Here is a 26,925-nt window from a genome sequence, read left to right as displayed (position 1 = left end):
AATAAAAAAAATCAAAACAAAGAAACACAATGCAATATCTACTCGTTCTAGGCTACAAAATTTTCTTCGGTTAAGGTTGCATCAATATGTACTAATATCACATACTAAGGATATCATAGGAACACAAATCCGCAATTGTGCAGACATAAACCTCCTGAACACATAAACCACTTTGAATCATGTATTATGCCAAAGCCAACTTACTCATCCTCCTTTTTACTCTTTTTCATTCTGGCGCAATCACATTAAGCTCGTTATCCCCACACACACTCATAGTAAGGCTACCGGTTAGTGACTCTGATCCTTTTTGCACGGGGTTCTGGTACCTAAGTGGTATACCACTTTTATTCCCCAATTGTAGTTGCGGGGGATCGGACCGTAATCCTCCCTACCAAGTTCAGCACCAGAAACCTCTGAACAAACTAACAACGGGTCTTGAAATCCTTTTTTTTGTAGGTTCTACAACCGTTGGGTTAATTGACCGGGTGAGGGTCACCAAACTTAGAAGGTGCATTCCTTATTTTTTCTTTCAAATAAAACTTGGATCACTCACTTATTTTCATCGGCTTCCTTACGTAGAGCATGTGTGAGATAGTGTCGACTGCAAAGATAAACTACTCAAGAGCTATTAGAGAATAAGAATTCAAGGCTATGTCATAACAAGTATTCAAAACAATCTCCATACTCAGGAGACCTATGGTGTTAACACGATACCGATCTTGTGAATTTTTCCCACGTCTCCACAACTAACCTCAAATTAATCTATAACCCAAAACTTTCAAAAAGATGCTTTTTTTTAACTGAAAACACAAAACAAGAAAACAAAACAATAAAACAAAGAACAAAAGCAAAGAAAATAAATTATTCCCTCCCCCACACTTAAAACAAGCATTGCCCTCAATGAAAAGAACTCAAATATAAAGTAAGAGTGAGAGAAAGGAAAGAACACACCCGAGTATTCAAGGAGGATATGTGATTGCATAAACAGCCTTTGCTAGTGAAGGCTCATTTACAATCTCTCTTTCCAAAGTAGGGCTCTCATGGAATAGCCTAATACGGTGTACATTGACCTTGAAATTTATTTTAGTGCCTTCGCCTTTTATTCCAGGATCAAAGAACAATCTCCGAAAAGTAAAAGTGTCGAATGCGCACGTGAAAGTGATGTCATTTATCACAACATCAAAGATCAATTGTTGAAAGGGTTGCCTCACTAATTTTTCTTCATCTGAAAGTGAGATCTTATGCACATTACATGATGGAATAATATCAAGAATGTCAATCAAAGTCCATCCAATTCCATTCTTATGTTTCTTCAATGATTTCTCTTCATTCTCAAATTCAGTCTTTGATGAATAATTTAAATCTTCAGAAAGTAGTTCAGACTCTAAAGAAGGTGGTTGTTCAACGGATGGTGTGTTTTGAGCAGCCGAGATTTCAAGTTCAACTGCATAAACAACTTCATCGACAACTTCACCTGTAGGAAAAATGTCACCCTGCAAGGCAGTATCAATCTCAGCACATACAACACAAAGGTTAGAGTTAGTACAATCAGAACATGAGTAAACATCATCAGAACTAGAAAAATATGAAAAATTTGCAGCTGCAAACAAATCATTATAAGTGTCATCAACAATTTCAGAATAAAGTTTAGGAATGGACTTAACCACCTCTTTATTTATTTTTTTGTGCTGGTTCAACCGGTTCAACACTCTTTTCGAAACTCAAGGAAATCGCACTTACATTAGGACCTTTTGGATTCACTACTTTTTGGGCAAGTAGTTGGTTTGATCCTTGAGCTTGCATGGAATTCATTGAAGTTACAAGTTGTCCAACCTGTGTCTGCAAATTCTGAATAATAGAATATGTTTGTTGCTGAAATTGGAGATTATTCATAGCCATTTGCTTGACAAGGTCCTCTAGTGAAGGTCCGGAAGATGTAAAAGTGGTAACTTGGGGAGGGAAGAATCTTTCTAAGAACACTTTTTTGAGATCATTCCAGCTTGTAACAGAATTCGGCTCAAGGTAGTATAATCAATCTTTTGCAGCACCTTGAAGTGAGAACGAGAAGACTCTCAGCTTGATATGGTCTTCTGTTATTCCTTTAGGTCTCAATGGTTTAGAACAAACAATCTGGAATTCCTTCAGATGCTTATGTGGATCCTCACCGGCAAGACCACTAAACCTTGGCAACAAGTGTATTAAACCAGATTTCAATTCAAAGGGAACAACAACATCAGCATATTCAATACATAAACCATTATAATTAACATCAAGCGCAGCTAGTTGCCTTAGTGTTTTTTGATCAAGCATGTTATCTAAATCAAGTTCAGAATCAAAATCAATTAAGTAATGCAGCAACAAATGCGAAAATATTAACAATGTCCTATAACAGCCATAAACAAATAGAATGAAGGAACACGGTTAAAATAAGTTCAAAATATATAAAAACACGAAATTTAATCTAATTAGATGAAATAAGAATTTTGAGAATTTTTTTGAATTTTTTCGAAACAGTAAAAACAGTAAAAAAATTAATTAAAAATAGAAATAAAAGGAATTCGGAGATTTGAGGTCGAATTCCCATATTCTTCTAGAGTAGGGGAGTATTGAATATTGATCGCACGATTTTTCTGCTCCCAGTAGGCAAAAAACGTTTTAAAATCGAACATAATTTTTCCAAAAACCGAATTTTTCGACTCTAAACACGGATTGATCAAAACCGTGAGAAAACTACGACCTAAACGCGAGAACACTAAACCTATGACTCTAATATCAGTTAAGCAAAGCTTTCAAACTAGTATCTACTGTATCACAAACATATTTGTGCACCAAAAAATGGCATTCATCCAAGTCACCCATTTATCCCTATTCTTTTCATCAAGAACAGGTAAATAAATATGTTGTGAAGTTTCCATAATCCACGGTAATAGAATTCATTTGCAATCACTTGAATCCCTATAATTGTTTTTGCTCTAGATACCGATTTTGTTACAACAATTTCAAAAAGAAGAGATTAAAAGAAAAGAATAGGAAGTCGAATGTGAGTACATAGATTAATTGAGTGAAAGATTCTATTGGCATTATTGAAACATATAGAGCTGTGTGATCGGTCACCAATTTGTATGGTGTTTTCATCAATCTCTCGGCATAAATCTCGTCAATTCGGTAACACAATGGCCCGTCTTTTATAGTTTTCGTTCTTATTTTGAAAGTTTCGTTTAAGTTGTGTTTTTTTTTATGCTAAGAACTCATGTTTTTAAGATGCTTTGATGCTTGTTTTTGGTAGTGATTGCGTTTCAGGTTTATGCGTTTAAGTCCATGAGAAGAATGCAGGGCTGAACAAAGATGAATCGAAGAAAAAATGAAGATTTGGTGCATACAGTGGCCTGACACGGGTATCAGTGTCACAGGACACGGCCAGTGTCAGGAAGCAGGAGAAGAAACAAAAGAATGGAGAAATCAGTGGTCTGACACGGGTGCCCGTGTCACAGGACACGGCCCGTGTCAGGAAGCCTGGGAAGAAAAATAACTTTGGGCAGTGACAGAAGGCCAACACGGGTGCCCGTGTCACAGGACACGGCCCGTGTTGGCAGGCGCGAGCAAAATTTCCAATTTTCTATTTTTGAGGGCTCCGAGTTCATTAAGGGTAGAGTGGACTTTTCGCACGTTTTGAACTTGAGTCAGCAGTACTAAAACCTAATTCTGAGAAGGATTGAGGCATCTTAGATCATATTGGAGATTTCTACGAAGGAGAGAAGAGCAATCAAGGGTTTGGAAAAGGGAGATCTTCAAGAGCGGAAGCAATTGAAGATTGAAGCAATCCTCATCTCTTGTAATGTTTACAATTACCTTTGTTGTTTTCTTAATTACTATGAGTAGCTAAACATATTTATGTTAGGGGGATGTCCCTGAATCGCTTTTATGTAATGAATCGAATTACCGCTGTTTTATGACTTTGAAGTTTTATGATTTAAGTTTATATTCAAAGTGTCTAATGCTTCTTTCTATTGGAAAATAGATTTTTGATATATGGTTAAGGTTAGGTCGGACAAACCACTTTAACGCTTTTTGAATGATAACACTATCAGTAAATTGCTTAGGAATGAGGGTTTAACTATAGTGATCGTCTATTCTTGTTTATGTGCATACGGTTCTTGATGCAAAATTGAGTTGTTAAGGAATTAAAACATAATTTGAGTATCAAATGATTTTCCGCTAAGGAATTAGGGAAAATAACTATTGAGAATCGATACTTAATCATATTAACGAATCTTTCATGAAATAACGGTTACATGAATTACAAGGCGGTTCATACATCTACCCTAGCATGTCTTCTCTTACTTTTTGCAAAGTCCAGTTTTAAATATTGCTTATTTCAAATTATTGTAATCTTTAATCAACCAACCAAATCAACCCCATGTGCTTTTTGTTCAATTGAATTACTGTCAAAACTTATATTGCCACAGCAGTCCTTGTGATCGATACTTGGACAATTTCCACTTTAATAACTACATCGGTAGAAAATAGTACACTTGCTATTTTACCGATCAAGTTTTTGGCGCCGTTGCCGGGGACTGCAAAAATATAAGTTAATTTGTAATTCAATTGAAATTTTGTTGCTCTGCAACCAAAATTTTCCTTTCTGTATTTTGATTTGTTGCAACTAATAATTGTCTAATCTGTGGATGCGAGGTAAGACCTCAGCTGAACTTCTTTTTGACGCAGAACCAGAAAGATTATTGTGTACCAGACTCCGTGAAGCCAGGAAAGAAAGACCGGAAACATCAAAAGCAACACTGACAGTTTCTGAATCTGAAGAAGAGGAAGTAATTTCGGTTCATTCCGAACATTCAGACACCGAGTCTGAAACCATGGCTGCAGATCCACCTCCAGTGGAGAGACTTCTGGGTGATTATGGAGGAACAAATGCTCCAACTGGACGGTTGACAATAGTAAATCAACCGGTCAATGTTGCTCATTTTCAGTTGCACCCTTCAACGATCCAGCAACTCGAAAAGAGACCTTTTTCGGGAAAAATCAATGAAGATGCAAATAAGCATTTACAGAGATTTCTCACGATGACCACGTCATTAAAAATTGAAGGACACTCTGAGGAAGCGAAAAAGTTGGTAATGTTTCCCTTTACCCTTTCAGAAGATGCTGAAGAGTGGTTCTACTCTTTACCTGCTGGGAGCATTACAACTTGGCAACAGATGGAGACGACATTTCTCAACGAGTATTTTCCTGCTTCTGTGTATATCCGTAAGAGGTATGACATAGTAAATTTTAAACAGAAGGAAGGAGAATCACTTGGAGATGCGTACAAGAGGTTTAAACGATTATTAGTTGCATGTCCTACTCACAATATGGATGCAACTGAACAGATGCAGAACTTTGTGAATGGCCTCAAGATGAAGACTAAGCAACTCATTGACACAGCTGCCGGTGGCTCATCTAATTTTACAACAGCCACTGGTATCAAGAAGATCATTGAAGCCATTGCTGCGAATGAGCATTTGGAATTATATGACCGTAGTGTAAGCCAGCCGGAAGGGATGATTGATTTAAAGTTGGCTAATCAAGTTGTGAAAATGGAAGACCAAATTGCAGCTGAAGTCGAGAGAAGACTCAAGAAGATGACTGTTGAGACTCAAATTGTGGCTCAAGTTCAACCGGCTCAGACGGTCAGTTGTGAGATTTGTAATGGCCCTCACCAAACTGTGTATTGTTTTGCAACTCCTCAACAAATTGAAGAGATCAAGTTCTTGAAGCAGAACAATCCTTATTCTAACACCTATAATCCGGGATGGAAGAATCATCCAAACTTCTCATGGAAAGATCAACAACAAGTTCCTCAAAAGGCAGAATGGGAAGTAGCTATTGAGAGACTGGCCGGACAATGTTCTCAGTTTCAAGAAGAGACAAGAAACAATTATAGGAACACAACAGCTTCAATCAAAAATCTGGAAGTTCAAGTGGGTCAGATAGCACAACATCTCACTCTACAGGCACAAGGTACTCTTCCGAGCTCAACTGTGAAAAATCCAAAAAACCAAGAGAATATCAATGCTGTCACAACAAGAAGTCATAAAATACCAGAGTCTGAAGAAAAAAAGGAAATAGATGACAACTTAGTAATAGAGGTAGATCTTGAAATAAGAGAGAATGTGAAAGAACCTGAAGTAGTGGCACTACCGGTTAAGCCACTTGAAGAGAAAAATAAAAAGGAGGCTAAACCGGTGATTAAATTACCATTCCCCTCTAGAGTAGCCAAGAAGGATTCGAAAGAGAAGGATTTTGAGAAGTTTGCTGCAATGTTCAAAAAGTTAGAGATTAACTTACCCTTTTTTGAAGCACTGGAGAATATGCCTTTGTACAAGAAATTCATAAAAGAAGTGATTTCTAAAAAGAGACCTGTAGGAGGGGAGCCTGAAGTGGTAACTGAAAAGTGTGGTAGAGTCTCACCAGAAAGGAGGATCCCAATCAAGAAGAAAGACCCTGGAGCAGTGGCAATTCCTTGCACTATCAATGACAAATCGTTCAAGAAGGTGTTAATTGATTCTGGTTCTAGTGTAAGTTTAATGCCATTGTCTATTTTCAAAAAGCTTGACATTGGAAAGATAAGCGAGAGTGAGACAAAGTTGAAATTCGCTGATCATACCATTAAGCAGTCATATGGGATAGCTGAAGATGTATTGGTAGAGATTAATAAGTTTGTCTTTCCTGTTGATTTCCACATCCTGGACATTCCTGAGGATGAAGAGACTCCAATCCTTCTTGGGCGACCATTTCTGCTTACTAGTCGCTGCAATTTGGATATTGAAAAAGGGGAACTCGTAGTTAAATCATTTGATGAGGAGGTAACAATGAAGGTGTTAGAAGTCAAAAAACAAGCTGCTGGTGGGAATAATCAATCTAAAGTTGGTATGATCAGAAGTGAGGGAGCCAACAAAAGTCCACATCATCCTGAAAAAATTTCAAGCATCATCTCTAAGGTGGCCTCAGCTCATACACTTATAAAAATTCCTGCGATAATTCAAGAAATCAAGAAGAAGAAAATAGTGGAAAGTAAAGGTGAGAAGATGAAAGTGGGTAGTAACTTGAAGAGAAAAGTGATCCCTACTTCTCGGTTTCACAAGTTTGTGGTTGCGGAAGTGACAAGCAACCAAGTTTGGAGGAGGAAGTACCCTCCTTAATAAAGGGTATTGGACCGTCGAGCCATGCGACGTTAAACGAAGCGCTTCGTGGGAGGCAACCCACAGTTTTAATAATGCGGTTTACTTTTTGTTTTGTTTTCATAAATAAAGGGTGGGTCTCTCCGGTGAAAGCTAGGAAGAGGCAGCTGGAGTCGCAGTACCCTCTGTGAGTTCACCCTCGCTATCTTGAATTTAAACATTGAGGTCAATGTTTGGTTCAAGTGTGGGGGGGTTTTATTGCATTCAGTTTTATTTTCAGTTTATTTGCTAAGTTTTTTCGTTCTGTTTTAATTAGTTTGCTTGAAGGAACATTGTGTTGCAGAAGGACGAGGATTGTGTCAAAGAGAGGTGAACCAGTACCGAGTGGATGAAAGATCCAACCCAAGCTTGCACCCGAGGCACCCCTGAAAGTTGATACAACTGAAAGAAATAGTTGGACGCAACTCGATGACACTGGTCTGAGATTGAAAGCTAGTACATACGAACCGGAAAAGAAGCGACATTACACAATAAGCACTCGGGATCCTGTAAGCTATGCCCAACATGGTGAGATCATAAAAAGCCAGACATTTATCATCTTGAGAGAATAGTCAGGTATGACTTTATCACTTTGAATTTGCGTAAGTTCTATTCATATGACACTACCTGATAACACACACTGAGGCACGTTTTTTGTGTTTCCCTTTGAGCCTTTTTAGCCATCCCTGATTCATGTTTACCATTTGCAAACCCCTTTGAGCCTTTATCCCTTGTCTGTTTTTAAAAACCCGCATATATTACCCCTTGGCCAAAAGAAAAAAAATATATTCCCTTTTACCCGTGCTCGGCATAAACGTGGTGGATGTAGAAATTGTGCAAAATTCTAAGTTTGGGGTGGTGATACAAAAAGGGCAAGTAAAAAAAAAAGAGATGAAAAAGAAAAAAAAAATTTTAAAGAACTCACCAAAACACACTTGTCCTGACTAAATGACTTGGTTACAGTTGAAACACTCGAATAAGTGAGTGAAGTCAAGAGTCAATGTTAAACCACATCGTACTAAAATAAGCACAATAACAAGAAAGACAACATGATTGCCGAGCCCCCAAAACCTTTGTGTATCCGTTTCCTTGTTTATCCCACCTGTCCTAAGCCCCGTTTCAACCCGAAGACCTCAAAAAGTGTGTGCAAAGTGTTTGTGTATGAAAGTAGAATTTGTTCAAATTTAAAAGTTGATATTGCATATCGTGATTTATGAGTGAATTGCTTTTAACCGTGAGAGACTTGGAGAGAAGTGTGAAAAAGCTTACAGGTGAAGGAGAATTTTAACGTGAAAGTGGAGCGGAAAATTCAGGGAGTAAAGGCTAGCACGATTGACCGGAATGGTGGAAGTCGAGTTGTGAAAAACACGGTTGTATTGTGGAAGCATAAATTTAGGGGTGACCTTGGTTTGATGTCTCAGGCATTGCTTGAGGACAAGCAACGAGCTAAGTTTGGGGTTGTGATCGGTCACCAATTTGTATGGTGTTTTCATCAATCTCTCGGCATAAATCTCGTCAATTCGGTAACACAATGGCCCGTCTTTTATAGTTTTCGTTCTTATTTTGAAAGTTTCGTTTAAGTTGTGTTTTTTTTATGCTAAGAACTCATGTTTTTAAGATGCTTTGATGCTTGTTTTTGGTAGTGATTGTGTTTCAGGTTTATGCGTTTAAGTCCATGAGAAGAATGCAGGGCTGAACAAAGATGAATCGAAGAAAAAATGAAGATTTGGTGCATACAGTGGCCTGACACGGGTACCAGTGTCACAGGACACAGCCAGTGTCAGGAAGCAGGAGAAGAAACAAAAGAATGGAGAAATCAGTGGTCTGACACGGGTGCCCGTGTCACAGGACACGGCCCGTGTCAGGAAGCCTGGGAAGAAAAACAACTTTGGGCAGTGACAGAAGGCCAACACGGGTGCCCGTGTCACAGGACACGGCCCGTGTTGGCAGGCGCGAGCAAAATTTCCAATTTTCTATTTTTGAGGGCTCCGAGTTCATTAAGGGTAGAGTGGACTTTTCGCACGTTTTGAACTTGAGTCAGCAGTACTAAAACCTAATTCTGAGAAGGATTGAGGCATCTTAGATCATATTGGAGATTTCTACGAAGGAGAGAAGAGCAATCAAGGGTTTGGAAAAGGGAGATCTTCAAGAGCGGAAGCAATTGAAGATTGAAGCAATCCTCATCTCTTGTAATGTTTACAATTACCTTTGTTGTTTTCTTAATTACTATGAGTAGCTAAACATATTTATGTTAGGGGGATGTCCCTGAATCGCTTTTATGTAATGAATCGAATTACCGCTGTTTTATGACTTTGAAGTTTTATGATTTAAGTTTATATTCAAAGTGTCTAATGCTTCTTTCTATTGGAAAATAGATTTTTGATATATGGTTAAGGTTAGGTCGGACAAACCACTTTAACGCTTTTTGAATAATAACACTATCAGTAAATTGCTTAGGAATGAGGGTTTAACTATAGTGATCGTCTATTCTTGTTTATGTGCATACGGTTCTTGATGCAAAATTGAGTTGTTAAGGAATTAAAACATAATTTGAGTATCAAATGATTTTCCGCTAAGGAATTAGGGAAAATAACTATTGAGAATCGATACTTAATCATATTAACGAATCTTTCATGAAATAGCGGTTACATGAATTACAAGGCGGTTCATACATCTACCCTAGCATGTCTTCTCTTACTTTTTGCAAAGTCCAGTTTTAAATATTGCTTATTTCAAATTATTGTAATCTTTAATCAACCAACCAAATCAACCCCATGTGCTTTTTGTTCAATTGAATTACTGTCAAAACTTATATTGCCACAGCAGTCCTTGTGATCGATACTTGGACAATTTCCACTTTAATAACTACATCGGTAGAAAATAGTACACTTGCTATTTTACCGATCATTGTGTATAGCAGTTACTTGCACACCAAGTAACTACCTTAAACAAAAACTAGAAACTAACTAATTGAGTTAGTTATTCATAACTAACTGCCAACCTAATTCTAAGCTACTTAAATGCTTGAATTAAACTCAACATATTTCAATTCAAAATTTTGTGTAAAATGTCTTCGCACTCAAAAGAGATAATTTTATTTAATTTTTTCAAAATGCTACTTTTTCTCTTTAAATGTTTCTTTGCTCTTGTATCATTGCAAAATTCATAATGCAATTTTATTAAAAATTCCCAAGTTAGATCAAGCTTTAAACCAATTAGTTCTGGTTCTACATGCACCTCATAACCCAAAAAACAAAGACATGAATTTGCTGGCTTTATATATACTATATGTACATGTATCATGTATGGTTGTCAACTTGTCATTTATGACTTGTTGGTTGTATACTTGTATTTAAGAATATATTCCCCTTAAATAAATACATACAAAGGAAGGAGTTAAATACTGTTAAACTTAAGTTGACCAGATTGGGAAAATTTGCTTTTATGTATGAGAATACTACAAATTCTTGAAATTTTGCAGTTACACTTTATTCTCAGAAACTGTAGTAATCTACACAACAACCATAATATCTAACAATTAGTTTAGCTTATTCAGATGGCTTCAAACAGAAGTAATAGTACTAGTAGTACCATCCAAAGTAGCAGCAGTTTCTCTACAGCTATGATGACATTCCCAAATAATGATTATTATGACGTTTTCGTTAGCTTCAGAGGTAAAGACACACGGCATAGCTTCACAGATCATCTTTTTGGTGCCCTCCGAAGAAAAAGCATTGCCGCATTCAGGGATGATACAGCTCTCAACAGAGGTGAATCCATAGCACCTGAGCTGCTTCGCGCAATTGAAGGATCTCAGATTTTTATTGTGGTCTTCTCTAAGAACTATGCTTCCTCAATTTGGTGCTTGCAAGAATTGGAAAACATTCTTCAATGTGTTCAACTATCGAAAAAACGTGTTTTGCCTGTTTTCTATGATGTTGGTCCATCTGATGTTCGATGTCAAAGAGGATGTTATGCAGAAGCCCTTGCCAAACATGAAGAAAATTATGACTTAGAGATGGTGCAAAGATGGAGGGTAGCTCTCTCGCAAGCCGCCAATCTCTCTGGATGGGATCTACGTAATAAGTAAGTCATTTTCTTTGATGAGGAATGTTATAGAATCATTCTCTTTTCAACACTTTCTCTGACACTCGCTTTCTTATTAGATGAAATCCATTGAAAAGAGAAGTGTTTCTATAGCACTCTTTGTTTCTATGATATTTATGGTCTTGCTTATGTAATTTTAGGCTTTGACACGATTCGCTTTCCCTCTTTTACATGTGCTTTTTTTGGCTTTTTTCCAACTTTCAGGCCACAATATGCAGAGATTGAAATGATTGTTCAGGAGATAATACATATGTTTGGTTACAAATTTTCATGTCTTCCAAATGATTTAGTTGGAATGCTTTCTCCGGTAGAGGAATTGGAAATGTGTTTACTTTTGGACTCCGTTGATGATGTTCGGACTGTTGGAATTTGTGGAATGGGTGGAGTAGGGAAGACTACTCTTGCAGGTGTTTTATATGGCCGAATCTCTCATCAGTTTGATGCATGCTGTCTTATTGATGATGTAAGCAAAGTTTTTAAATATTACGGTCCAATCGGTGTACAAAAGCAAATTCTACATCAAACTCTAGGCGAAGAACACAATCAAATATATAATCTTCACGACGGAACTAATTTGATACAAAATAGGCTATGCCGTCGTAGATCTCTTATAATTTTTGACAATGTTGATCACAATGAACAGTTGGAGAAACTAGCTGTGAATCCTAAATCGTTAGCTGCAGGAAGTAGAATCATTATAGTTTCAAGAGATACTCATATTTTGAAAGAGTATGGAGTGAACACACTTTACAAAGTTCAGCCCTTGAATCAGACAAACTCTCTTCAGTTATTTTGTCGAAAAGCTTTCAAATGTGATAACATTATGAATGATGCTTATAAGGAGTTGACATATGACATATTGAATATTGCTCGTGGCCTACCATTAGCGATTAAAGTGATAGGTTCATTTTTGTTTGGTCGAAGTATCTCTGAATGGAGAAGCGCTCTTACTAGATTGCGAGAAAGTCCAAATAAATATATTATGGACGCACTTCAGTTTAGTTTTTATGGGCTAGAGGAAATGGAATTACAAATGTTTCTTGATATCGCTTGTTTTTTCAACGGGAGTGAGGAAAACTTTGTTAAAAATGTTTTGAATTGTTGTGGATTTCATCCTGATATTGGACTAAGAGTTCTGGTTGATAAATCACTCATAAGCATTTCAGATGAAAGTAAAATTGAAATGCATGGTATGTTGGAAAAGTTAGGAAGAAAGATTGTTCAAGAAAATTCAACAAAAGAGGCCAGGAAGTGGAGTAGGTTGTGGCTCCACAAATATTGCTACAATGTTATGTCAGAGAATATGGTAAAGTAGTTTTTCGAAAATATAGAACTTGTCATTTTTATGAAAAGCTAAATATATATTGATACTTGTTTAGATTTTTCTTCCACTTTTGCAATGTGTTAGGAAAAGAATGTTGAAGCCATAGTTTTGAATGGAAATGAAAGAGATACAGAAACATTGATGGCCGAGGCTCTGTCAAATATGAGTCGTCTTAGATTGCTCATACTCAAGGATGTTAAGTTTTTAGGAAGCCTCAACAATCTTTCTAATCAACTAAGATATGTTGCATGGAATGGCTATCCTTTCATGTATTTGCCATCGAGTTTTCAGCCCAATCAACTTGTTGAATTGATTTTGGTGGATAGTAACGTCGAACAACTATGGGAAGACAAGAAGGTACTATAAATTTTTCTGTATAATTTTTTCATCTTGTATAAAGTTAAAACAGATTTGATTTTTTGTTGATCTCTCACATGACAGGATCTGCCTAATTTGAGGACTTTGGATTTAAGCTACTCCAAAAATTTAATGCGGATGCTAGATTTTGGACATGTCACGAATCTTGAACGGCTAAACCTTGAAGGATGCGTAAAGCTTGTGGAGTTAGATCCATCAATTGGTCTTGCAAAGAAGCTTGTTTTCTTGAATTTGAAAAATTGCAAAAGTCTTATATGCATACCTAACTGCATATATGATCTCAACTCTCTTGAATATTTAAATCTTTGCAGTTGTTCCGAAGCGTTTAACAATCCATGCCATTTCGAGTTACCTTCCTTGGCTAGCTTATCTTGTTTGCGCGAAGTTGATTTGAGTTTTTGCGGTCTAAGCCAACTCAGTGAAACTATTAGATGTCTAAGTTGTCTGCAAAGATTGAATTTAGGAGGAAACAATTTTGTGACATTGCCGAGCTTGAAGGAGCTTTCGAAACTCGTATATTTGAACCTAGAGCATTGCAATCTGTTAAAATCTTTGCCTGATCTTCCTTCACCAGCTGCCATAAAGCAAGATGAATATTGTAGAGTGGGAATGTATATTTTCAACTGTCCTGAATTGAGTGAGACTGAGACGGAAAGTTGCAGTAGCATAACTTTGTCATGGATGATGCAATTCATTCTAGCAAACCAAGAATCATCTGCATCCTTTGATCATTGGGTTGAAATCGTTACACCAGGAAGTGAAATACCAAAGTTGTTCAACAATCAAAAGGCGGGTGAATCAATAAGCATAGATCCATCCTGCATTATAGATGACAATAATGCCATTGGCATTGTTTGTTGTGTAGTGTTTTCTGTGGCATCTCATGATCCAACTGCAACAACAAATGAACAGAAACTCGTCTTACTTCTAAGATTTCATAGAGATGAACAGGAACGTCATTTTAACATTCCAGTAAATACAAATCTTGTTATAGTCCAATCATCTCACTTGTGGCTAACCTATTTCACTAAGGAATTATTCTTTCACATTCTGGAAGATATAGGCCATAAAGTCGGCGATGAATTCAGAATGGAAGCGTCCCTTGTAGACATCAAAGGTTTGGATGTAGAGGTGAAGAGTTGTGGGTACTGCTGGGTATGTAAAAATTCAACTTGATTGTCAAGTAACGTTTGTTTCATGTATTTCTTCAATATACAATTCATACCATTTTCCAGAGATATATCACACCATACTTCAAATACAATTTTATCGAATATATTATTTTTATAATCTATCAAGTTCTATATATACCCTTAAGTCTGTCTTTCATTAGAAAATAAGTCTACATTTCTTAAGAAAACTCTTTTCTCTAACTATGTCAAGCAAATAGTCACAAAATAGACATAAAATTGGTGCAGCATTTACTGCCACCTTCACTAGTAACTAAATAAAACATAAATTGAGTTTTACATGTGAAATGCATCACCCTTTGTGAAGCACAATTCTTAAGCCAACTAAAAAATTGTGGGACAAATGTGTCTACCCCTACAACTAATTCAACTTCTACTCAAGACTCAGTCTCTTGTTTCTTTTCTGTTGCTTTCTTTTTCTTCTTCTTATTCTTCTTCTTCTTCCTCTTCTTCTCCCCTTCTACAGAATTAACATTCTTTTTCTTCATCTCCCCTTCTACTAATTTAACATTCTTTTTCTTCATCTCCCCTTCTACTAATTTAACATTCTTTTTCTTCTTCGCACCTTCTACTGATTTAACATTCTTTTTCTTCTTCTCCCCTTCTACTGATTTAACTTTATCAACATAAGTTTTTTGACATGCTGATATGACAGTACAAATCTCGGCATCATCTCTTGGAATTTTCTTGAGTATAAAGTCCGCAGATCTCTGATCTCCTGATGCTAAGAGTGCTTGATACATCCTACAACCATACAAATAATCAATATGGATAAGAAATAATAATACTACTTCCAAGAGGGAAGAATACTATCAAGGTTAAAACTCACCTCACGTAACTTAATACGTTGTAAGGAAATCCAGCAACCTCGTATTCTCTCCAAATCAAACGAGCATTATTCAAATCTCCTGAATTGGCACAAGCACTTAGAAGAAAATCAAGACACTGCCTTGAAGGAACAAGCCCAAGCTCGTCCTTGATTGCCCAAAGCAAGTCTAAGCCAAACTGCAAACGTGAGGAGCTGGATCCCGCGATTAGAGAATACACCTATACATATATACATGAACAAAAGTTTAAGTCAATAATATGTTTGCCAGTGAGAACAAACATCATGCTTATAACAAAGAGCATTCGTGAAAGAGTTTAAAACTCAAACAAACAGAACTTACTGCATCGAAAAGAACTTCTGTCATTGTTTCATCACTTTCAAAATTATCCTTGAGTTGCGTGAACAGGTCAACAGCACAACTGACCCAGATACAATGAAATATGAACATAAACAAGTAGAAGAATATAGTTTCAATTCAATATAGGAGGAAGATAGAAATCAAACCTTAAATGACGGTTCTGAACACAGTACTGAATAACCCTGAAGCAACCGTCAACCCAGTAGTTTAGATCACTCAACTCTTTCAGCAGGAGAAGCAACCCCTCCAACTCTCCACTTATATGACGCAACTCATCCTAGGAATGTGCAGTGACACGTTATATGGTTGAAAGTGGAGGATATACAAATTACAAATAACGGAAAACCTTACGATGAGTGTTATAACAGCTTTTGGTTCCAAATTGTGTCCAGCTTTCTTGATCTCCTCATAGATAGCAAGTGCCTCAGACAATTGCCCGTGAGATGCAAGAGCTGAGACAAGGACACTCTTAATTTCATTTAAGCACTTTAATGGTATGCGTGAATCAAGAACTACCTGCGGTGTGAAACATAACCTAATCTCAACATCATCAATAAATTAAAATAAATAAATAAATAAATAAATAAAAGAGAGTTACAACATGCTATGTCCTTTACAAAGTCACTCCAAAAGGGACACCGTAGAAAGAAATAGCATATGCAAGTTCAATTTGTCTTGTTACTTGCACCCTGTACCTGTTTTGCCTTCTCCAATTCGCCACAAGCTGCATACGCATTAATAAGGGCCATAAAAATTTGTCTTGTAGGGTAGATGTCAAATTGCTTCAGTTCTTCATAATACTACAAGACAATATTCTAATTAGCAAATCAACTATTGATACATCAAATCTTAAGCTCAGAATTTCTATTCACAGAAAATATCATTAGTTAATCAGTTCATCTACACTACATTAACACAGTGGAGGCTGTAAATGGCAGCACTTGCGGTGGGTCAATTGGGCAGGCATTGAGTAAGGCAGCCCCCATCAATTGGGACAAAAATGCTTGATTTAAAACTACACGGCCAAATAGCTGAAAGTCTGAATATATGGAATTATTAAACTCAACTTACCATATTTATATCATCTTCTGTTTCACAATTGCTAATCAAATAGCTAAAAGTCTGTGAATCGGGATCTACATTGGCATCTTGCATGTGTTTGAGGACCGCCAAGCCTCCAACGATGTTTTTCTACAATTTTGGAAAAGGTGAGAAAATGAATGAATTATTTCAAATATGCATTTAAATTCTTTTTTGTTGAATGAGAATTCAGTAGGAGAAAGAAGTATATACGAAATAATTAAATAAATAAACCCCCCAGACCAACTAAATGGAGGGGAAAAAGAAAATAAACTCAAAAGAGCCATGTGATCCTTCGGCAGATCCACAATTGAAAACTTCGAAAGATAAGTGAACCATTATTAACAGCCATACTCTTATTAAGGCATCATGTATAGAAACTATTAATATGATTTTAGAGCTAATAATCCTATAGAAAGAGATATGTTGCGAAAATGAACTTGTCCATTCTCCACAAATACAACAAAGGTGTTAAATTGAGCAAGAACTTGCCAGACACCTGCCAAGCTTTAGATTACCAAACTACCTAAGTAATTTATTTATGATTTGCATCATTTTAAAGAGAACACGTGTTTGACTTGATCCAATTCGTAAGAAATTCATCTAAATTTTAACTTCTGTTTATGAACAGTGACATGAAAAATATCCTTCACAATAGTAATAGGCCTGGTTTTTCAGGTCCAGCACTTATTTTCATAATCAATTTAGATCAAGCACTTCCTAAAGAGCAATCAATCCATAATAAGAAATCACGCTCAAGTCAGATCCAAGCACTGGAAATAGATGACAAGCTTAATCCCTTGTTCAACAAACAACCAATATCTCCAATTGTCAAGTTGGTGTTAAGATAGAAGGTCGGTTTATCCATATATCATGTATGTATTATTTATTGATCCATCGATGTAAATATTTTGTTTATGAGAAAAAAAGGTATATGCAATCTACTTCAAGAAGTGTCTAGAGCTAGACATGCAAATCAAGTGGTTGTTTGAACTTAATGTTGGAAATGACAAAATTTGTCATGTTATATTCTGAGTTAAAGCAGAGCATTATTATCTAGTTTGAAAAATAGTTGAAAATGCTAGTACGTAGGCATATACAAAATCCAATAATGATACCTCGCGAAAATATCCTGCCATTATGGCATTGTACATGGCTGTCGTAGGTTTGAAATTCATTTCCTGCAACTCCTTAACCATCTCGTATGCGCGTTCAAACTGCATTATGAAAGTAAATACAATTTTTGTTTAGTGAAAAGCTTTCCTTCAAAAGATAGCATAGTAGAAAACTTGTGTATACAACCATTAAAATAAAATAGGCAAAACTTACATCTTTTAATCTTACACAAAAATGTATCAAACATCTGCATATTTCACCATTTAACTCCAAATGGTGGTGATGGCGACTGATGATGGAATAGATTCGATGGACCTAGATTTTCAGTATGGCAAGGGAAATAGAAAATGAACAAACAGATATTAGTAAAATAGGATGAATAAGAAAATGTTAACCCATAGTTACTTCTTCATTGCATATGCATTTTCATGAAACTACCGAAATGGGAAAAGGAAGCATAAACTCCATTATGTAAATGTAAAAGTTTGTTGGGGAAGAATAACTTGAACTAGTTTACATTAGATTAAGATCCAAATTACTCAATTCATATCTTGATTAAATCTTGGTGTTTATCTTTCGAATTTTTCCTTCATATGTTGTAGCACATGGGGAACCATCCCTTAAAAACAAGGGAAAAATTCAAGTCCTATAAATACTCTACCAAGCATTCCTTACTACTCAATGTGGGACTTGAGCACCCCATAATACCCAAGTCCATATCAAACCTTTGTGATACAACTCAAACGCATGATGCTTCATTGCTTCTAGTTCAATAGTTTATAGAAAAATTTCCATGACATATTGCGCAAAGAAATTAATGGATTAGAATATAATACACAGAAAAAACAAAGAAGCTGCTTTATGTAGGATAGATCTTACCAAAATATAATCATAAGTTTCCTCACAAATCTGTAATATCGATTGTAGCATATGAGTAGACACCATATAGCCTGCTTCACACATTTTATCAACAATATCAAGAGCTGCATCGACCTGCATTAAAAGTTTAAAAAAATGACGCGCAGTTTCCAATCTAGTCAGGGGCCAAAGGCATACGAAAACAGAACGAAAAAAAAAACTTCTTATTGCATAGAAATCAAGCATCATATTAATGCAATTCTGTAAGCTGCAGTTATTGTAAAATTAAAATGCATGACATTAATGAACTAGTGTGGTGCGGTCATTAATTACTAATTTAGTGGTATTGTGACTTCACAAAAAATAAATTCAAAAATATTGAATAAGATTCCATAAAAATACACAAGTTAAACCCATATTTCAAGGGGAAAGTTATTATTATCCAGATGTCAAAGTCCTAGTCCTAATGGAAAAGACGAAATCAAAGCAAGTGTGGTGGTGTTACTTTGTTTTCTTTCTATAATTTTCTTACCTAATAGATATCCATGAGATTAGTCAAGCCATCAAATGTAAGTTCACACGGTAATGATGGCCGTTCTGAAATATTTTTCGTCAATAACAAAAGGGGTGGTAATGCCAAGTACAGAAAGGGAAGAACCAAAAAACTATCTTGTCACTTGGGGGAGGAAAGGAGTCGAAGAAACTGTTGTAGTACAGAAATAATAAAATCTTTTGATAAAATTTAGTATAACATAACAAATGGATTACTGTTTTCAATTGTACAAAGTTAGTTTTTTGGAGTGTGATAAGGAAAGAAATAGATGCCCAAAATCCTGAAGCAGGGTTTGAGTGTTATGGGGGGGCTCGGATGCGAGAACTCTTCTTGTTATGATTTTCCTTCTCATAGATGTGTTTATGCCAATTAGTTGATAACCATAATATGAGAATTGATAAAGAGGAAAATATTATACCTTGTGCATACCACAGCAATACGAAATGAGCTTTCCATACGATGAGGATGAAGGCAGAACTTCCAAAAGATTATGCAAACTCTCGATTTTTGAGATGATATCTTCAACCTTCACATTACCAATAATGCATATAAGAAAACACCAAAGGAAAAAACTATTTATTTTGTAACATACAACTCCTCTGGGAAAACATTACGCCTGATAGAATGTACCAAAAACAAAACTTGCCCGCGTTTCTTAGCAGTGCTCAACTTAATAAGAAATAAAAATTGTTTCACCGGGTGTTACTATTATATAATAAGCGTTGTTGTCAAACAGAGACAACACCGGAGCTATGGCAGGTTGCCGCAGCAGATTTTTCGACAATGGCTATGGCCAATTTATGAAGGATGGCAGCGCCGTGGCGTTTAATGGCGGATTTTTTGCCTTCCGCAATCAATAATACTGACAAAAGTAAATAAAAAAATGAATCACCAACATTACAACTACAAGTTATACAAGAAAACATATACCAAATCATTGAAAAAATAGACCACAAGGCTTAAGGAAAAATCCACAAATTTCAGGGCCAATTTTATTTATTTAATAAAACATAGTTGAAAATATGGTTAAACAAAATTATAAACTTCTTTACATTTTTCAATTTGGATAGGGAGAGAACCTCTTACAACTACACTCCATCCTATCCAGCATGCCCACAATTTGGAGATACAGTGCAGTGTATATCCCAACATTTTGGTAAATAGTTCTACAAAATAATGAAGTGAATAAGATATGCAGCATACGTTTTATCTTGTTCTATTAAGCTATCATATTTGATGCGAATACTATCTACCTAGGCAACTATGTCTTGCTTTTGGAAATTAGAATACTTTATTCAATAACCAAAAACCATTACAATCAAAGCGATCCCAAGGATCCAGCTAATCAAGTTTCCTAAACAAACACTGGAGCCTAAACTAAGTCATCATAAGTTTACTAATATGATGTCTAAGCTTAGTATTTGTCCAACATCTACAAACCATGTTGTCAATAATTTTTGGACCTATGGGCACTCTTCTCATATCTTTCCCAAAACATTGCTTGTTTCTGTAAATCCAAATAGCATGAACAGTTTCAGCTATGGCACACTTGACAATTTTAGCTTTTCCACCCTTTCCTTTACAGGTATCAATTAACCAATTTAGTTCCTCATTCCACTTTCCTGGCCTATGCCTTGCTTTAGTATCACTTTCTTGCTGACAGTCAAATAGGGAAAAAACCAACATTTAAATATTTTAAATATATTATACATTACAAAACTATGTAATAGTTTTAAAAAAATTATTTTGTAAAGTCAAAATAATAGTTTTCTATAAGCAATGGCCAAGCTAGTTTTATAATACAGGTATAAAAGAGAACACTATGAAAAAGTATTAAAATATATTTTTCATGCATAAAAATTTAAAGCATTATTATTCATATGCTTGAAGATATAAAACTGTGCATGGGCTAACACCTAATAACTTACTTTTAGGGGAGTTAATCATCAATTTCCTAGGCTAAATGTGAAATTTTTAAAATATGATATACAAGATGCATACTTTCAATCCAACAGCATTAATGGGTGTAAGAATTATTTTGATTTAAACTAGTGTCAAAAAATCCTAACCCATGTGTATGTGCATTCCCTGTTTGGACAATCTCATCAAACCCAGGTCACCACATTTCCTCCTCCCCGCATGTGTTAATTGAGTATGTGTTGGCCATTATGTCAATAATCAAACTTAACACGTCCCCACACACCCAACCCAACACTATAGGGCTTGGTGCGTGAATAAAAATTGTGGGCGGTGTGATAGCGAAAACTCGATAGCAGGTGGCCCAACAAACCTTTGATAAGCTTTGATACTATTTTAGAATTGTGGTTAGATCTAACTCAATTTTACAAAACCGGCTTGTAAGGTGAGGATTGTCCTACTTATAAACATATTTTTAGGTCATACCTCATTCAATGTGGAACACTTAACAGACAAAAAATATATACATACTTTGGCAGTGGTTTTCTAAAGTGAGTCAGTCCTCCACTTGATCCTTTTTCTTTTAAATTCAAAATCAGTTATGAAGCAGTTATATCCATAAAATATTTGCAAACTGTAGTCAGGCAGAATTGCCTCCCAGTATCACAAATCATCAAGGGTGTTTACCATCAACATTCATGAGAAGTTCCTCACCGCTAAATTTGGAATGTTAACCGCATAACAAGCAATGAAGTTTGAAATTTTATCTGCATCATAATCTGCATTACATAAGAATTCATCATTAATATGCATAGAGGGAACAAATTTATAGAAGGTAATACTTCCTTCTAGTAACAGGTTAGCATCATCTATTACAGCTCTAGATAAATATGCAAAAACATTAGAAGAACTTAAATTAGGGCATTAACAACCACAATAAAACTGTAAGATTAAGATATAAGACATTCACCATCACCTTATTCAGTATGGCTAAAAATATATATTTTTGGATTCATACTTTATAGCAGACTCTAATGCCAATATTGAGTTTGGCAAAGCATTAAGTAACAGTATTATACTTCCACAAGACAATTCCTAAGAATAACAAAATTGCAGAGTTAAACATCACACAATTTTCTAAATACTCTGATTTCAAAGGGTAAAACATTAAAAAAAAAAAAAAAAAAATTTGTCTCTCGTACCCACAAATTCCTAAATATTCTGATTTCAAAGGGGAAAACATTAAAAAAAGTTTGTCTCTCTTACCCGTCTCTCTCAAAGACTAGATCAATACTAAAATTTGGCTACAACATATTGGAGTCACGTTCCTATAGTCTGCTTGTCGCGTTTAAGATACAACAACATCAAACAAGTTTTATTTCACTGAGTGGGGTCGGCTACATGAATCAAATTACACCATAATGTTTATCAAAAATCATGTTTCTATCCAATTCATTAATCTAGAGATTTTTCTTAATAGTTTCTCTTATAGCTTTTCTTGGTCTTCCTCTACCTCTAATTGTTTGACTCCTCTCCATTTGATTTACTCTCCTAACAACATAATCTAAAAGTCTTCTTTCTACATGCCCAAACCATCTAAGTCTATTTTCCACCATCTTTTCTACTATAGGTGTTGCTTCAACACTCTCTGATATTAATAAATAGAAGAACCGGAAAAAGTAGCTTACTCATTAAGATCAATAAAAATTATAAATTTCTGGATTGTGAAAATTAAAATAATTACCTTTAAGAAGTTTCTAAGCTCTGAAAACTAAAATGTATTCAAGTGTTACTGATATATTATGTAGCCCAAACAATAGAACTAAAACTGCATTAAAATATCTATATGATAATGTTAATTCCAAATCTAGACAATCAGAAAATACATCAAAAACATTAACGAAACAGAATTTGAGAGTTAAAAAAAAAGACATATCAGTGTTTTCTTTCAAAACACAGAGCAGTTTACCACATCTATTATCATCTACAGATGAGCTTAGATAAGAAAACAATATCATAATCATACATACCGCAAGCCCTCAAATCCAAAAGTAAATTCTCCGCATCTGATTCCAGCTGTAGCCTTCCCATCGATTGAAATATATTTGATATACATTTTGCAGATGCAAGCTTTGTTATGTCTATATTTTTCAACACATCCAAAATCTCTGTTTTGCGATCACTTTCACAAAGAGCCAATAAGTAACTTTCTGCAACAAGATTGAATACAGCTAAGTTTCCAACAGAATTTTGTTGATGATTATGTTATCACATGCACTGATTTTGAAACACCAATGCCTGGCACAATCACTTCTATTACTGAAGAGCTAGATGCCAGTAAAGTACTTGGAATACACTTGAGTAAGAATTGTTTTCTTATCATGTTTCTAATATAGCTAAGACGTCAAATAAGAGAAGAAAAACAATGTTAAATGCAGTACAATGCCATAAAACTTTCGTATCTGATGTATTTATCTAACCCTTTAGAACTTGACACTCAGTATTCCTACTACATGCTATATGGGTTGAATATCAAATGAAAAAGAATGTGTCCATCATGAATAGCTGTACAAAAAATACAGGAACCCGTGGAATTCTCACATGTTAATGTTGCTGCTAAACCTTTGTACTGGACGCTCAGATATAAGTTCAATGAAACAAATCCAAACAAATAAAATGATATGAAAAACAGTTTCATCTACCTCGTAAAGAAGTAGTGTCCCTACTGTCTTCGACTGTAATGTATTCACAAATATCCCGGATCATTTCTTCATTGTTAACCCTTATCCAGAGCAACATTTCATAGTAACCCAATCGTGAAATTGAACTGGGATTACCAGCTTGGATAACATCATAGAAAAGTTGAAATTCTTGAACAAGACCCATGTCAATTATATATTCAAGAAGTGGGCGATATGTTTGCTCTTCTAGCTGAAGCCCACATTCCCTCATTAATTTTAAAAGGTGATAAGTCTTGCCCAATTCGTCAGTAGCAATGTACTCATCATCAGTCTCCCTAGCCTTCTTTATGCACAATCTGATCAATGAATTGTACTCTTTTAGACCTGTTTCTCGACCCAAGCGGCCAAACATATCAACTGTAGGAGTTGCTCCTAGTTTTCTCGCACAAATTTTGATTAGCCTGTCAGATCGTTCACCACCAGTGTCTTTAAAAATCCATTTTTGTTTCCTCTCCCGTGCTACCTCCTTCCGTTTAATTGAAGAATCGCCGTGAGCAAAGTCTAGTATCAGTGGTATTTCCACTATGCTTTTCTCTTTTTCTTCATCATCAACTTTCTCACCAACAAGTTTCTTTACGGGAGGAGCTACAGAAAGATACAGCACTAACATAAGATAACAAGAAAAAAAAAAAAAAAAAACACAGTTGAATTCTCTACTCTCCTCATCATCCTACAGGAAAAACAAAAAACAAAAAACAAGCTTGCAGTCTCACAGGAAATTTCACAAACACTTACTGTACAATATAGAAGAAAGCTGAGTAGTGGCCTCACCCAGTTCAGGCATATCCTCTGCACCAAAAGGTATGAAAAACGAGGTTATGGCATACTAAAAAATGTATAAAAATACAGAAAGTTTTTAAATTTATTAATTTATTTGGTCATTGAGCTCTAAAAAACAAAACCCATTAATGCAATAAATACGAGATATACAGAAATGAAAATGTGGGTATGTGTAAAAATTGAAACTTTATATGGTTCTTTACAAAAGGGGTGGTTAGTTTAAGGTACCTGGGGGAGATGGACCATGGAGTTTGAGGGTTGATAGGTTCAAGTCAGAATCGAAATGGTGTTGGGTTTCAAATGGAATTGATGATTTGAAAGAGGAAACGTGGTTTTTGGGATTGTTCTGTAAATGTGAACGGAAATAGGAGCTGAGAGTGCATAGTTTTCTGGCGGTAGGGGCGCGCATCTAAGCTCTGCAACGAAGTGAAGAAGATGGGTTTGGTTGCTTCAAAATGACGGAATCGGTGTGAGTTGTTGGAATGAGGTTTGTTGAGTTGGTAACTGTTGAAGTGGGAAATGGAGAGAGTGAGAGAGAGAGTCCAAGTAGTGCAAAGAAAATGAATGATTCAACTGTGAACGTGACGAGTATGGTGAAGAAAGGCATACAAAATTCTCACATGGAGTGTGTAGTGATTAATTAGTGAATGAATTATGAACTATGTAAAATCATCCATATGTAAAATTATAATGTTGATTTAATTGTATTTTTTTTAATTTATTCTAATCTTGTTCAAAAAGTTATTTTAATGAATTTAACTGTGAAATTTTTATCAACAATTATCAAAAGACTTTTTCAATTAGGAGAAATTGTGGATCTATGTGTTTGAAGGTGGAGTTAATGATCTTGATGTTGTTGATTGTCTTCGTATTTTGATGACAACAACTTTTGACGTATTTTGATGACAACAACTTTTGACGGATATAATTGCTACTCTGTGATAGGGATGGAAATGGGTCGGGTGCGGGTTTCACACTACCCAAACTCGTATTCGAAATTGGCACCCAAACCCTAACCCAAATGATGTTCGGGTGGCAAAATAACACCCACGCCCGCACCCGTTGGGTTCGGGTTTTTTCACCCAAACACGCATCAAAATATATAAAATACATTTTTTCTACAATTTTCCACAATATTATATATATATATATATATATATATATATATATATATATATATATATATATATATATATATATATATATATATATATATATATATATAAGCGGGTGTGATTTCGGGTTTCGGGTGCAGGTTTCACACTACCCAAACTCGCACCCGAAATATCGGGTGGCACCCGAACCCAAACCCAGTCAACTCGGGTTCAGATGCGGGTGGACCCCGCAAGTTTGGGTCTGCTTGTCATCCCTACTCTATGATGATGGTGATTAACTTGAAGATATTTCAAGCCTCGTCAAGCAGGAGATTCAAGGTTCCAATGAAGTGTTTATATGATCGGTGTATCTAGTAAAGTAACTTGAAGTTATGTAACCGAAAAAAATAACTTAAAATTTTAGAGTTATGAAAGAGAAGAAGTGTGAAAGTTTGTTTGGTCGTGTCTGTATGAGTGATCAGTGTTTTGTGAAAGTATGAAAGTAACTCATAAGCTACTAAGATAATTCGTGCGCACACACTTAAAAATCTTTGAGAAATCTCTCTTATTTTGTTAAAACCATATGTAAATATTTTTATGGTCTAGCTAATTGATTAGAGAACTGACTGATTAGTTATGAGTTGTTTTACAACTAAATAATCGATTAGCCCTAATGTTGTAGTTGATTATTTTGCTTTGTAATGCTCAAAATTGAAGGGAACAAGTCTCTTAATGATTGGCAACAGCTAAATATCAAAATTTTCCATTTGTGACTTGAACAATGGATTATCTCATTTATTCGGATCATGGATTATTTCCCTTTTAGCCATATTTTCTCATATATATAAAAGATATCTCTCATATTTGAAAACACATCAGAATTTGGAGTTTTCTTATTTCCTTCATTTTTGTACTCTTCTATTTGAAAACACGTCAGAATTTGGACTTTAATATTTTTCTTTCAACAAATTGGCTTAGTGCCTTGTGAGTTGAAACTACTTGTGCGGAAAGTTTTATATTGGTGTTGCGTCTTGTTTGTTAATTTCAAGATTGTGATTCTATTGAAGGTTGTTTTGGTTCTTGAAATAAATCACTAAAAATCTTTGTTTGATTTTAGAACTCAGCCTGGTAAAAAAATTATTTGGTTATTGAGATAAGTCGGTAAAATCTCTACTTGATTCATGAGTCAGATAAGTCGGTACTACAATAGATTACTCCCAACATAAATAAAACAAGCACAATCCCCCAAGTGCTACATATCAGAGCTGACACCGACTCAAACTACGCAAGTTGAGGCAATTCCTTAGCTAAGCTTAACCTCAAGCTACTTCGGATCATCTACACGTTACCAATATAAAGGTGACATTCAAACAGAAGGGGTAAGAT

General features: G+C 35.5%; 2 protein-coding genes across 2 annotated transcripts; one reads left to right on the top strand and one right to left on the bottom strand.

Annotated features, from left to right (window-relative positions):
* The first annotated feature begins 10,742 nt into the window (after positions 1-10,742).
* On the top strand, positions 10,743-14,357 carry LOC131602427 (disease resistance protein RUN1-like). The gene is made up of 4 exons (XM_058874533.1): positions 10,743-11,300; positions 11,526-12,627; positions 12,730-13,002; positions 13,087-14,357. The coding sequence occupies exons 1-4, from the start codon at positions 10,771-10,773 to the stop codon at positions 14,197-14,199; spliced, it is 3,018 nt and encodes a 1,005-aa protein (XP_058730516.1). The 5' UTR covers positions 10,743-10,770; the 3' UTR covers positions 14,200-14,357.
* LOC131602420 (pentatricopeptide repeat-containing protein At4g21880, mitochondrial-like) lies at positions 14,272-25,085 on the bottom strand. The gene is made up of 16 exons (XM_058874527.1): positions 24,674-25,085; positions 24,401-24,454; positions 23,627-24,250; positions 22,955-23,134; positions 21,639-21,703; positions 19,426-19,533; positions 18,476-18,589; positions 17,810-17,911; positions 17,599-17,697; positions 16,472-16,591; positions 16,096-16,200; positions 15,752-15,916; positions 15,547-15,677; positions 15,383-15,461; positions 15,043-15,260; positions 14,272-14,957 (listed from the first exon to the last, which is right to left on the bottom strand). The coding sequence occupies exons 1-16, from the start codon at positions 24,852-24,854 to the stop codon at positions 14,591-14,593; spliced, it is 2,712 nt and encodes a 903-aa protein (XP_058730510.1). The 5' UTR covers positions 24,855-25,085; the 3' UTR covers positions 14,272-14,590.
* Between the last annotated feature and the right edge of the window lie 1,840 nt (positions 25,086-26,925).

This window comes from Vicia villosa, linkage group LG5, assembly GCF_029867415.1.
Source record: "Vicia villosa cultivar HV-30 ecotype Madison, WI linkage group LG5, Vvil1.0, whole genome shotgun sequence".
NCBI classification, from domain to species: Eukaryota; Viridiplantae; Streptophyta; class Magnoliopsida; order Fabales; family Fabaceae; genus Vicia; species Vicia villosa.
The sequence above is the reverse complement of the archived record's forward strand: the minus strand, read 5'-3'. Positions and strand labels throughout refer to the sequence as shown.

Coding starts and splice junctions, on each gene's coding strand:
- LOC131602427 (XM_058874533.1), top strand. CDS start 10,771: ATGGCTTCAAACAGAAGTAATAGTACTAGTAGTACCATCCAAAGTAGC. Junction 11,301..11,525: donor GGATGGGATCTACGTAATAA/GTAAGTCATTTT, acceptor TCCAACTTTCAG/GCCACAATATGCAGAGATTG. Junction 12,628..12,729: donor ATGTTATGTCAGAGAATATG/GTAAAGTAGTTT, acceptor GCAATGTGTTAG/GAAAAGAATGTTGAAGCCAT.
- LOC131602420 (XM_058874527.1), bottom strand. CDS start 24,854: ATGCGCGCCCCTACCGCCAGAAAACTATGCACTCTCAGCTCCTATTTC. Junction 16,201..16,471: donor CAGAAGATGATATAAATATG/GTAAGTTGAGTT, acceptor ATTGTCTTGTAG/TATTATGAAGAACTGAAGCA. Junction 14,958..15,042: donor AACGTATTAAGTTACGTGAG/GTGAGTTTTAAC, acceptor GTATGGTTGTAG/GATGTATCAAGCACTCTTAG.